General features: G+C 50.6%; 2 protein-coding genes across 2 annotated transcripts in view; both read left to right on the top strand.

Moving 5' to 3' along the window:
* Positions 1-11,653, top strand: part of Arhgef4 (Rho guanine nucleotide exchange factor 4) — a 140,303-nt gene that overhangs the window by 119,174 nt on the left and 9,476 nt on the right. The window contains 2 exon segments of the mRNA XM_050134629.1: positions 2,320-2,456; positions 11,326-11,505. Coding sequence (XP_049990586.1) covers positions 2,320-2,456; positions 11,326-11,505 — 317 coding nt within the window.
* Positions 8,462-11,464, top strand: Smim39 (small integral membrane protein 39). Its single transcript, XM_050134634.1, has 2 exons — positions 8,462-8,712; positions 11,326-11,464. The coding sequence occupies exon 1, from the start codon at positions 8,506-8,508 to the stop codon at positions 8,674-8,676; it is 171 nt and encodes a 56-aa protein (XP_049990591.1). The 5' UTR covers positions 8,462-8,505; the 3' UTR covers positions 8,677-8,712; positions 11,326-11,464.

Here is an 11,653-nt window from a genome sequence, read left to right as displayed (position 1 = left end):
CTCTCTCTCTCTCTCTCTCTCTCTCTCTCTCTCTCTCTCTCTCTCTCTCTCTCTCTCTCTCATCCTGGAATTCACCAATCAGTCAGGCATCTCCCGGCCTTTGCCTCTCAAACAGTGGGATTATTAGAATGTACCTCCATACCTGGCTTTCTTTATTTTACATGGTTGCTGAGGACCAAACTCAGGCCTGTACAGGAAGCACTCTACCAACTGAACCGTCTCTCCAGCAGCTATGTATTACTTTTAAAAAGACACTGAAAGGGCCCAGCCTCTCCACAGCCTCCTCAAATTTTTTCCATCTTTTCTTATTCTTCCTCCTTTTACAATAACCCCCTAAGGAGGTGATGTGGGAGATTTGGCTTGTATTTCTCTAATGATTAGTGACACTGAGTATCCTTTCTTCTAAGGCCTATTTATTTCTACCTATGGGGAGTGGGATGTGCACTTGAGTGCAGTGCTCATGGAGGTCAGAAGAGGGTACTGGATCCTCTGCATGCTGGAGTTATAGGTCATTCATTGTGAGCAACTCAGCCTGGATGCTAGGAACCCAAGCAAGAGCTCTTAACCAAAATGAACAAAAGGACAGAATACAAATTGTCTTAGGTTTCTGTTGCCATGAAGAGACACCATGACCACAGCATCTCTTATAAAGGAAAACATTTAATTGAGGTGGCTCACTTATAGTTCCGAGATCTAGTCCATTATCCTCATGGCAGAAAGAAGAAAGGATGTAGGAAGGCATGATACTATTGAAGCTGAGAGTTCTTACATCTTGATCAGAAGGCAACAGAAAGTGAATTGAGGCACTGGGGGCATGGCTTGAGCATATATGGGACCTCAAAGCCCACCCCCACAGTGGCACACTTCAACAAGGCTATACCTACTCCAACAAAGCCACACCTCCTAGTAGTGCCACTCCCTGAGTTTATGGGGACCAATTATATTCAGACTACTGCACAGATCAACATGTAGCATCACAGCTAATGAAAGTGCAGGGTTGTGTAGCCCAGCTCTAACGGATGCATCTACAAAACACTCCAGCACCTAAGGCTGAGGGAACGTTAGAAAAGAGGGGCAGAAAGATTGTAAGAGCCAGAGGTTCGGGGAGTTTGCTGTGAGATTGTCTCCTAGTAATCTCAGAAGCTACATTAAGTCTACACCCATAAAATCTCACCAACATAACTGCCTAAGCATGAGATGAATAAGGATGATACCAATAGACATGCCATACTGGACAGGTAAAAGTCTAAGAGGACTCAGTCCTACACAGAGAGCAGCTACAGGAACTGAGCTGGGAGCAGGAGGAGAGGTGGTCTTCTCCAAGGAAAAACACACTACCTGGTTGTGTGGTGCCAACAGGCAGCCCTAAAAACATATAAGCAAGTAACATTATATGAACCCAATATTTAGTAATACAATATTTAGTAATACAATATTTAGTAATACAATATTTAGTAATACACATGGATATATAAATACATGTATGCATGCAATAACAATTAGTGGAAAAATAAAGAGTCCAATGAATTTGAAGGAAAGCTGGGAAGAGCATATGGGAGAGTTTGGAGAGAGGAAAGGGAAGGGAGAAATGTAATTAAATTATAATCTCAAATAAAAAATAGTCATATTTTTGCCTCAAAAAATCACATTGTGTGGGATGGAGAGATGGCTCAGAGGTTAGGAGCATTGCCTGCTCTTCCAGAGGTCCTTAGTTCAATTCCCAGCAACCACATGGTGGCTCACAACCATCTGTAATGAGGTCTTGTGCCCTCTTCTGGCCTGCAGGCACACACATAGACAGAATACTGTATACATAATAAATAAATATTTTTAAAAATCACATTGTGTGTGACCCATGCAGAGGTCAGAGGACAACTCGTAGGAGTTTGTTCTCCCCTTCTACCATATAGAAACCAGGTGTTGAACACGTATGGTCAGGATGGGTAGCAAGGACCTTAACTGGATAAGCTATCTCAAAGGTTCCCCAAGATTACTTTTTCTCTTAGGTCTTTTCCGGCCCTTTATAGACATTGGTAAATGACTTCTAATTGAACTCAGAGTTCTTGGATGGTGTGCCCCAGCCAACCCTGGTGTCTTCTTGGCTACCAGGTTGCTATGGCCCAGGGCTAGGTGACTTTGTAGCATTGATGTCAGTGCTCTGCATCCAGCAGGCAAGGACAGCTTGACAAAGTAGCTCCTGGCCCACCTCCTTCCTCCCATAGAAGTAATACTGGTTCTACAATCACCGGGTCCTTTGCCACCCGCTTTCTTCCACCTCCCAAGCTGATGCTCTTTGCCTGCTGCTGTCTCTCCCTCCAGGGATGCCGGATGGAACTCTGGACACGGTGTGCGCAGAGGAAACAGGCAGTGAGGAAGACCTGTATGAAGAGCTTCACAACTCGGGGCACCACTACAGCCACCCCAGAGGAGGTGGAGAGCAACTAGCCATCAACGAGGTAGTGTCAAGGAGGCTCGGCCAGTGGAAGGAGGGGGTCCCTCTGCAGGTTCATGCGAGACACATGTGCAGTTGTGTTTGAAGTATGTGGCGTAGCTGGGGTACACACAGCACCCTTTATCCAGTAGCTGTTACCCCCACAGTGAGGTTTTCTTTGCACAGTGTGTTTAAAGTCAGAACTTCTCTGGGTTTGCAGAGAGTCCAGGAGCAGGAGCAATGCCAGGCAGGAGTTCTGGTAGAGCGAGCAAAGCAGGCCTTCCTGTTATTCCAGTTCAAGTGACAAATTCCGCATAGACTGTGCATGAAGCAAGGGAAAACTGATAAGCCAGTTTCCCTGTGGACACAAGCTCAGAGTGTTGCTGTTGCTATGACAACCGTGTGCCACTTAAAGGTTTCTCTGTTTCCTAGCTAAGCAGATGAAATTAGTGAGAGATTTCATCTGGGCAGAACTACCTCCCATCACAAGTTCTCCTTTCAATTTTTAACTGACGCTTATTGTGTATGCTGTATTTATTTGTCGTATGACGGGTAATGAACGTACCCATTGACTCAAAAATTTACTATTTTTTTATGTTGGGAAAATTCAGAACCTCATCCACTAGCTCCTTTGAGCTATGTGCATGTGTTCATATTGTATGGATAAACACGTGTGTTCATATGTATGCACACATATGACCTCATGGTAACCTCAGCTCTTGTTCTTCGGTCGCTGTTCACTTTGATTTTTGAGACAGGGTTTCTCACTGGCCTGGAGGTACTCAAGTAGGCTAGGCTGGCTGGCAGGTAGCCCCAGGGGTCTCTGTCTCTGCCTCCAATTACATACTGGCTTTATTTTTTTACATGGGTTCTGTGGATCCAACTTTTGTTCTCATGTTTATAAGTCATGCGTGTAAGTCAAGACTGTGCTAAGACTACACTATCACCCCAGCCCCTCCTTTAAGCTATTCACACGCACATAAAAATTTATACACACACATGCAGAGGCCACCAGTTCAGGATCTGCCCGTTTCGGCCCCTGCGATACTGCGATTACGTGTGTATGTAGCCTGGCCTTTTGATAGTGCTGGGGATTTGAACTCAGGTCTCCATGCTTGCAGAGCAAGTACTTTTAGCACTGAGCAATTCCCCCAGGCCTCTTGAGCAGTTCTTAATTGAATGCACCAGGGCTACCCCACTGTGCTACAAAGTACTAGAGGCTATACCTACTTTTCAGATGCCGGCCCCTCCACACACACACACACACACACACACACACACCCACACCACACACACACACGCCATTAACTAGCATTTCCTCAGACAGAAAATTTGAAGCTTAGGTTCTCCATTAAATAGTCACACACACTCCTGTTCTCACTGGGGAGAGGGTGGAATATAACGGCAGTGAGCTTGTTGTCCTGCATAAACACGAGCCCCTGTGTGTGTTCCTGCTTCACCCAAATGAATTTCAGGTCTTGCAATACTGAAGAGTTTTCATTAGCAGATGATTCTCAGGCAGCTGTGTTATCTGTGTGTGGACGGCCTCTGGCTAATCAGCCCATCTAACTGTGGCTCTGGAGATAAAGTCAAGAAAGACTATGCTTTCTGACCTGCAGAAGGCTTCGAGTAGATTCTAACCAGATCTGGGAAAAGATGTAGGGGGTGATTTCTGGGGATGGCTGGCTCCTTTGCCTCCCTCGGGTACCCCCTTCCCTCCCCTTGGGCATTGTCTGCCACCTGTTAGGGACTCAGCAGGAAGCTCTGTTGGGGGTTAGCATGAACTTTATCCTTGGACATTGTTGGAGCAGGAGGTGTCAGAGGAAAAGTGTCCTAGGTGATGTTTGGCCTGCCATAAATCACATACTGACTTGTACTTTCTAAGAAGTAGGTGTCATATTGTAGATTGTGAACCTTCCACGTTCATGCCACCATTAGGAGAAAAAAAGGACTTGTCAAATTCTTTAAGAGTTTTAAAGCATTTTAATGATGTCTCTGTGTGTGGGATTCCCTGGAGCTAGAGTTATGGGTGGTTATAAGGTACCAGTGTTGGATACTAGGAACCTAACTTGGGTCCTCTGCAAGAACATTACATGTTCTTAACTACTGAACCATCTCTAAAGCCCCCAGACTTCCCAAGTTTTTACAGAGATCCCAACTCCTCCAGCCCAGAGTGTGATAGCTAGTGGGGATCTGAGAGGCAGTTTGCATTCTGGGTACCTGGGGCGTGACTGCCGTGCTTCCTCACACACGTGTGCACACTGTAGGTATAGCGTGCAGATATGTAGAAGGCCGTGCTTACTCACACATGTGTGCACACTGTAGGTATAGCGTGCAGATGTGTAGAAGGCCCAGTCCTTGCAAAGGGCTGAGCATGCAGGAATGGGCTGTGTATACGATGCCTGTCTTTTCATGTGAGGAGCATGAGAAGGTGGTGCAGGGTCTTAGGCTTTCTGTATTCCTTTCACATACTTGTCCCAGGTCCCTTGGGACTGCCCAGCGCCTGCAGGATGAGTCAGCAAATGGAGCAGTTAACTGTCCTCAGCTCCTGCAAGTGCCTCTCTCCTACAGCATTGTCCAGTATAGAGCCTTCTCCAGATGCCCATGGCTTGGGCCTGGGCATGCCTGTGCTTCCTACCTTACTCAACCATACTAGGCTTCGCAGCCATGCCTGCTACCGGGCCTGAGTCCATCCTCAGCACAAGGATTTTTCCAAAAGTAGGAAGTGTCTGTCTGTGGCTCTTCATACGGCCCTTCCTTCCTACAACCACCCAGCATGGCCTCATCTCCACTACGTTTCAGTTCTGCTGTGTGTGCAGTGATCTGGGGAGAGGTGGTGAGGAACCTATAGTCTCCTGTAAATCCCTTATCACCTGTGCATGGCAGCCCGTACCCTTTGGGTCGGGCCATGGCTGAAACATCCCCTTAGCTCCAGCTGCTCTCCACACAGAGGGGAGAACATTGGGGTCCCAGGGTTCCCTTTGTTACCTGTGCCCATAGCTGCTTGGATCCTTCAATTCTAGGGTAGAAGCAGAGTACAGATGGCTTCTATATCATCCTGCCAAAAGCCCAAGCGAGGAGGCAGACAGACACAAAAGGAGAGCCATAGAATGTGTGCCATCTCAAAGTGTAAGCAAGAATGCTGTCAATCATGGGATCAACACAGCGGTGGGAAGCAGAGTTGTCTCAGGTCATTTTGTCTCCCAAGGGTGCTTGCCATCTCCCCCGGCACTTGTGACTCAACATGAAGGTACTGTAGGACCCAAAGCCACCTCACTATGGCATTAGCTGACCTCTGGCTCCTGTGATGACAGACATAGCCGGCCAGGCCTGGTTCTCACACTCCCCAGCCTGAAGGAGGACCCTAACACCTGTTGGTGCTTCATTGTCTTGTGATCACTGTTGGTGCTGGAAAACCAGCTGCCTCAGGAGCTCCTTGAGACAGGGAAGGAGCAGCTGTAAGTCCCTTCAGCTCACTGCTGCCCTGTGAGCCCAGAGCTGCAAAGCCAGATGGTGGTTACTTTTCCAAAGCAGCTCCTGTACCCTCCATTATTACCCAGAATTATAGAACTTAGACTCAGCTTCCCTCACCTTAGACACCTGTGTCTCCCTTCAGGACTCAGCCTCCCTCACCTTAGACATCATCTGTGTCTCCCTTCCCCTTTCCTGTTAGTCTTGCCACCTTGGCATACCAGCTTAGGGTATGCCTGAGTTTTTAATGGTCAAGCTGTTGCCACTGTTATCTGAGTTATACCCTGAGCTCTTGCAGTTTAAAAAGCTAAGAGTACCTGGGTAGGGTCGTATCCCCACATAGTTCTTAACCCAGCTCAAACCCAAGGGCCTTTTGTCCCATTTCATGCTCCCCTGTGGTTCTGCCATCATGAGGTGAAGGTCATGCTCATAGCTGGGGCTGGTCCTCTCTGGATCTGGCATAGCAGTGAACCAGAGTGCTGTTGTGTGACTTTACCCCAGGATCTGAGGGAAGCAAACATATACTCACCTCAGATGGGGTACTAAGAACAAAACAAAGAAACCCAAGTCTAGTGTCTAGCTTAGTAAATGAATGGGTTTACTGGGTTATGCATAAGAAAAAACGGGTATCATTGGAAGGCCCAGCATGCCTGATGATTCTCAAGACAGCTCCTCTTCTTGGCAATTGTCATCCTTTATGTAACCCTCGGGAGAGGTCTTGTGAATCGTGTATGTTTTAGGAACTTTTTGAGAACTATGAGTTGTACACCTACTGGATTTTCTAAATTTTGTTTACCTTCTGAGTCTTAAAGGACTTAGTTCAAAGACGGAATGTTTGATTTCAGTGCCTACCGTAGACCCTGCTATGCTAAGGTACCTGGGGATGCAGAGACTACCTTCTCTCTATGGAACTACAAGTCCCAGCGTCACTCCAGTAGATGGCAGGTCCCCAGCCTTAGAGGAAAGTTAGAAATGGAATGGCAGTGGCCCTCGGATGTCTTATGTCTACCTGCATTAGTCTGCTGCTGCTGCTGCTGCAATGAAACACCATGCATGACCAAGGCAACTTCTAGAAGAAAGAGTTTGCTTGGACGTACAGTTCCAGGGGCTAAGAGAGAATTGCGGCAGCAGGTGGCAGACATGCAGTAAGGACTGCTGAGAGCTCACGGCTAGGACTGTAAGCGGGAAGCATAGAGAAAGCCACCTCTAGTGACATAATTCCTCCAACAAGGCCACACCTCCTCAGCTTCCCAGAACAGTGCTGTCAAATGGAGATCGAGTATTCACATGCCCCAAGACAATGGGAGACATCTTTTTCAAACCACCACGTTCCCAAAACCCTTTGAGGAATGGGGGGAAAAACCTGGTACCCAAGATTTTCTGCAGAACTGAGTAGACGCAGTACCCCAGATCGATGGTCTAGGCTGAGCCTGTAGTGCAGAAGGTAAGCTGCCCCTTCAGATCCACAGAGGCACTCACACATACACACCAGTACATGCACAGATAACCCCCACACACACCCACAGAAGTGTCTCTCCTCACAGATACACATGTATGCACATTGTACACGGACCACACGTGTACGCGCCTGAGCTCTTCAACAGGGTGATGACAGGGATCAGGGGACAGTCACCTACACATGAACACCGTGCTTCCTCTGCTGTGCCTCCCCCACCTAAACTACAGTCGGTTTCAGAGGGCCACGCTGGTAAGACCGAGACCTCTGCCCTGTTGAGGTTGCGGGTTCTGTTTGGTGCTGCCAGTGAAGAAGACAGCTGTGTGTCCGAAGGCTCAGAACCCTGTTCTGGTGGTTGAGGCTGATCAGTCAGGCCCAGGTTCAGATTCTTCCCCCGGCTACCCTGTTTTGCTGGGCGTTTGTGTGACAATTATCTAATGTTACAGAGGCACACTCATTTGTGAAGCGATTTCCTAAGGAGTCTTATTAGAATTAAGATCCCTTGGTCCTCTGGGGATTTGCCTAGAGAGTGGAGTACTTGCTTAGCAAGCAGGAAGCCCTGCTTTTGATCCCGGAACCACATAAACCAAGCATGATGGTTCATACCTGGAATCCTACCTCTGAGGAGGGTGGAGTAGGCAAATCAAAATTTCAAGGTCATCTATATAAAATATATGAATTAAAAGCCAGTCTGGACTATATGACAAAACTCCTAACCCTACCCCACCCCCACCCACACACAACAACCAAAGATTTCAGCTCACTAGGGAATGCCTGGGTCAGCTAGGTCCCCAGGAACCCCCAGGACTTCCATGGCTATCTGTGCACCTAACATTGTGTGGATATTAGAGTCTTCTAACTCTCCCAGGGAAGTAAGTGCCCAGGGCGGATCACAACGCACTTGCTCTTCAGAGCCGCAGCAACCCCGTCACGCGATTTTAACAGGTCCCCTCCCTGCCCCCCCCCCCCCCCGCAACTCTTTTCGCCCTGCACCCACTGAAGCCCTGGATGCTCACCCAGAAAGCTAGCTGTGAGGGAGGAGCCTGGCGGGTGAGCTCAGGCGGCTCCGCCTCCTTTCCGACGCCTCCGGCTCCAGCCCTGAGCTGGGATCTCCCGGCGCTAGGAGCCCGGAGGTAGGCCGGGCGTGATGGCCAAGCCCCCGCAGCCCCGGCGTGGCCCCGCAACGCCTGGCGGCGCCCTCCGCGCCCTACTGCGCTGCAACCTGCCCCCGGGCGCCCAGCGCGTGGTGGTCTCGGCTGTGCTGGCGCTGCTGGTCCTCATCAACGCCGTGCTGATATTCCTGCTGGCCTTTCGCTGAGCTGCACGCGCCCGGCACCGCAGGGAACCGCGCAGGGTGAGTGGCATCTTCTAGCCGCTGTCACCATGCAGAGGGAAAGATTTCCCCCAGCCCCACCCCCAACCCCGTGTGCTCACTGTCAAGGCCGATCTGGGGGTGCCCCCGAGGATGCCACCGTGAGGGTGACTGAGGGGCGTGGTGGCACACGTGCCCAATAGGCCTTTCATCAGTTTTCGAGGCTGGGGAGGAGGGGGTGGGGCAACATGGCGGGTCTCTGACTGAAGATGTTGGGGGAACCGTGACCTGCTAGTGGGGGCTGTTTGGAAAGGGTGTGCGTTGGACTGCAGGGCATGTATTGTGTCGGGGCTGCAGGAGGCCTGCAGAGGATATCGGGGCTCCTCTGCAGACGATACCTGCGTTTTTGTTATTTTAGGCCTTAAAAAGTGCCAGTCAGTCTCCTAGGGCAGCAGCCACTCTGAACACACCCTCCTACCACATCCGGTGTTCAGGGACAGCTTGGTGAGAAGGCGCCACCACCCCGCATGTGAGAGGAACACAGGAGGTGGGAGGAGGGCGATATGATAAAGGAGATGATGGTCCACTGGGGTCCGTTTAAATCACAGCCTCCCTTAGAGCCAGGCAGAACCAGAGGCACAGGAAGGAATTCTGCCCCTGCCCCTGGCTTATCTTAATCTTTATCTTACCTGGGTATAGGCACAAGCCCCACCTGCCCCCAGATGCCCCTCCACCTCAGAGGCAGCCAGCCAGCCTGCCTCTGTCTCCTCCTGCCAGGCAGAAGCCAGCTGGATTCCTGTTCTCTGCGGCAGCTGGAGAGCCGGATTTAGGAGCAGGTGCACTTGATGGGGCCGAGAGGGGCTCTGCAGAGAAATGAACCGAGCTGAAGCTGGGGTTCGCCTCTCTGATAACTCTGTAAAATGTGTTTCTCGCCTCTTGGAGCCACATTTTGCTTTGGCAGTGACATGGACATGGTTGGTTTCAGAGCTGGAGCATGTTAGCCTTCCCTTTGTGATACCCATCACGCGGAGAGTCTGTTTACTGCTGTGCTGATGGGGGACGCAGCGAGTTCGGAGGATATGCTCAGAGACACGGCAGTGTGTCTACTGGATGCTTTCTGTGTCTGGAGGCGACATTGATGACCCGTGCCTCCTTCCCACACAACAGGCTTCCACGTGACTGGGCTTTTTGGGACTTGTCAGTAACGCAACCCAGGACCCTCGTCTCTGAAAAGCCCTGCCTTTGTCCTACACCCTCAGTAGCTGTTCCAGCAGCAGGGTAGGATCCACAAGGTCTACCCAGACCACAAAATAAGGAGAGGGCTGCCTGCCTCCCTCCCTCCCTCCCTATGTTTGAGGGAATCCGGGGACGGAGGGAGATTCCCTCACCCAGTTCATACAAAGCAGGAAGTTGGACCACGAGAGTGCCTGGGTTGCAGACCCCAGATCCAGGCACATTCCCTGTTCTCTCTCACTGGCTTCCACCTCTTTCTGCTGTATCTTCAAGGCTTCACATGACAGCCCACTGCAGGAAGCCTGCTGGCTCCTGGCCTGAGGCCGACTGGCACCTACTGTGTGGTCCTGCTGAGTCCTCCTGTCTTATACCAGCTGTGTGTCAGCCAGACTTACCCGCCGAAAGTCACTGTTACAGAGACAGTGAGCCCAGAGGTTGGAGGGCTGCTGTCCCCAGGAACCCAGAGCCCTGCTAGGATCTGTGTGGCTTTGGGCACAGAGATCTCTAGGGCAATGCCTGACACTTGGGGCAGAGGTGCCACTTATCTTCCTGGGAAGAGATCCGCTTTCCTGGGCTGATGCAAGGATTCAAACAGGAAGTCCCCAGGGAGGCCAAGGGAGAGCGCACAGGGTATAAAGCAGCTTAGAAGAAGCAGGACTGGGTTGTGAGGGGACCTGCTTGGAGGTGACCATCTATGTCTCTGTTGGCTAGCCAAGGAGGAGGCCATATGCATCCCCTACCCCACTGTATCCTGCCCTTGGCCATCTATTCATAAAGCAGAAGACAGCCTTTGAATCAGAATGAGGGACCGAGGTCCAACCATCCGGGCCACCTGGGAGGGGCCGGGGGCAGGCCACACAGTAGTGAGGAGCTCATCAGCCAGTCATTGGGCAGAAAGATCCCAGTGCGTGTGTGAGTGCCAAGGCTGTAAGGAGCAGTGATGTCATGTGACTACTTCTGCAAGGGTTTTTGTTTGTTTTTTTGTTTTTTTGGTTTTTTTGTTTTTTTAAATAAAAGACAATGAAAATGACCCAGCTGCTGTGATGGGCACTGTCATTGGTAAAACAGCACTATTAATTGGGTGACCTCACAGGCAAAAACCTGCAGAGGGAGCAAGTTCCCTCTCTTAAATGGCTACCTAGGAGCGTTGGTAGCAGCTGCCAGTTGCCACGTCGCAGTGCACATCCAGTCCGGGATCTCAGTGTAGGGCACTGTAGCTGAAGGTGTGAATGAATTCTCTTCTGGCTCCCTCACTGACGTGCCCAAGACACAGCCCCCCCCCCGGGGGGGGCGGGGACAATGGACGGACTTCATTAGTTTCTCCGTACAGCAGGCCAGGATCCCTGCTTCCTGGGCTGCTGGGTAAGAGCAGGTTAGGGTAGCCTTGCCTCACTGACGCCGCTGCCTTGGCTCTCTCCACAGCTCATTAGTGATGGCAGTGTGGTATGTGCCGAAGCCCTGTGGGACCATGTTACCATGGACGACCAGGAACTGGGCTTCAAAGCCGGCGATGTCATCGAAGTGATGGATGCCACCAACAGAGAATGGTGGTGGGGCCGCGTCGCAGATGGCGAGGGGTGGTTCCCTGCCAGCTTTGTACGGGTATGGCTCCAGTCTGTTCTTTCCCCAAACTTCTGAAGATTCCTGGCTCTGCTCAAAGTCCAAGCCCCAAACAGCTCTGCAGTTCCAGGCATGTAGCATGGGCCACCCCCTCTCAGTTTTGGTACCTCAGTTCCAGGAGGCATGGAGC

This window comes from Alexandromys fortis, unplaced genomic scaffold (assembly GCF_014885135.2).
Source record: "Alexandromys fortis isolate MF-2015 unplaced genomic scaffold, M_Fortis_MF-2015_v1.1 scaffold_20, whole genome shotgun sequence".
Taxonomy (NCBI): domain Eukaryota; kingdom Metazoa; phylum Chordata; class Mammalia; order Rodentia; family Cricetidae; genus Alexandromys; species Alexandromys fortis.
This window is presented reverse-complemented; position numbering and strand designations above follow the sequence as displayed.

Excerpts from the sequence above, each read along its gene's own strand:
- Smim39 (XM_050134634.1), top strand. The coding sequence starts at position 8,506 with ATGGCCAAGCCCCCGCAGCCCCGGCGTGGCCCCGCAACGCCTGGCGGC.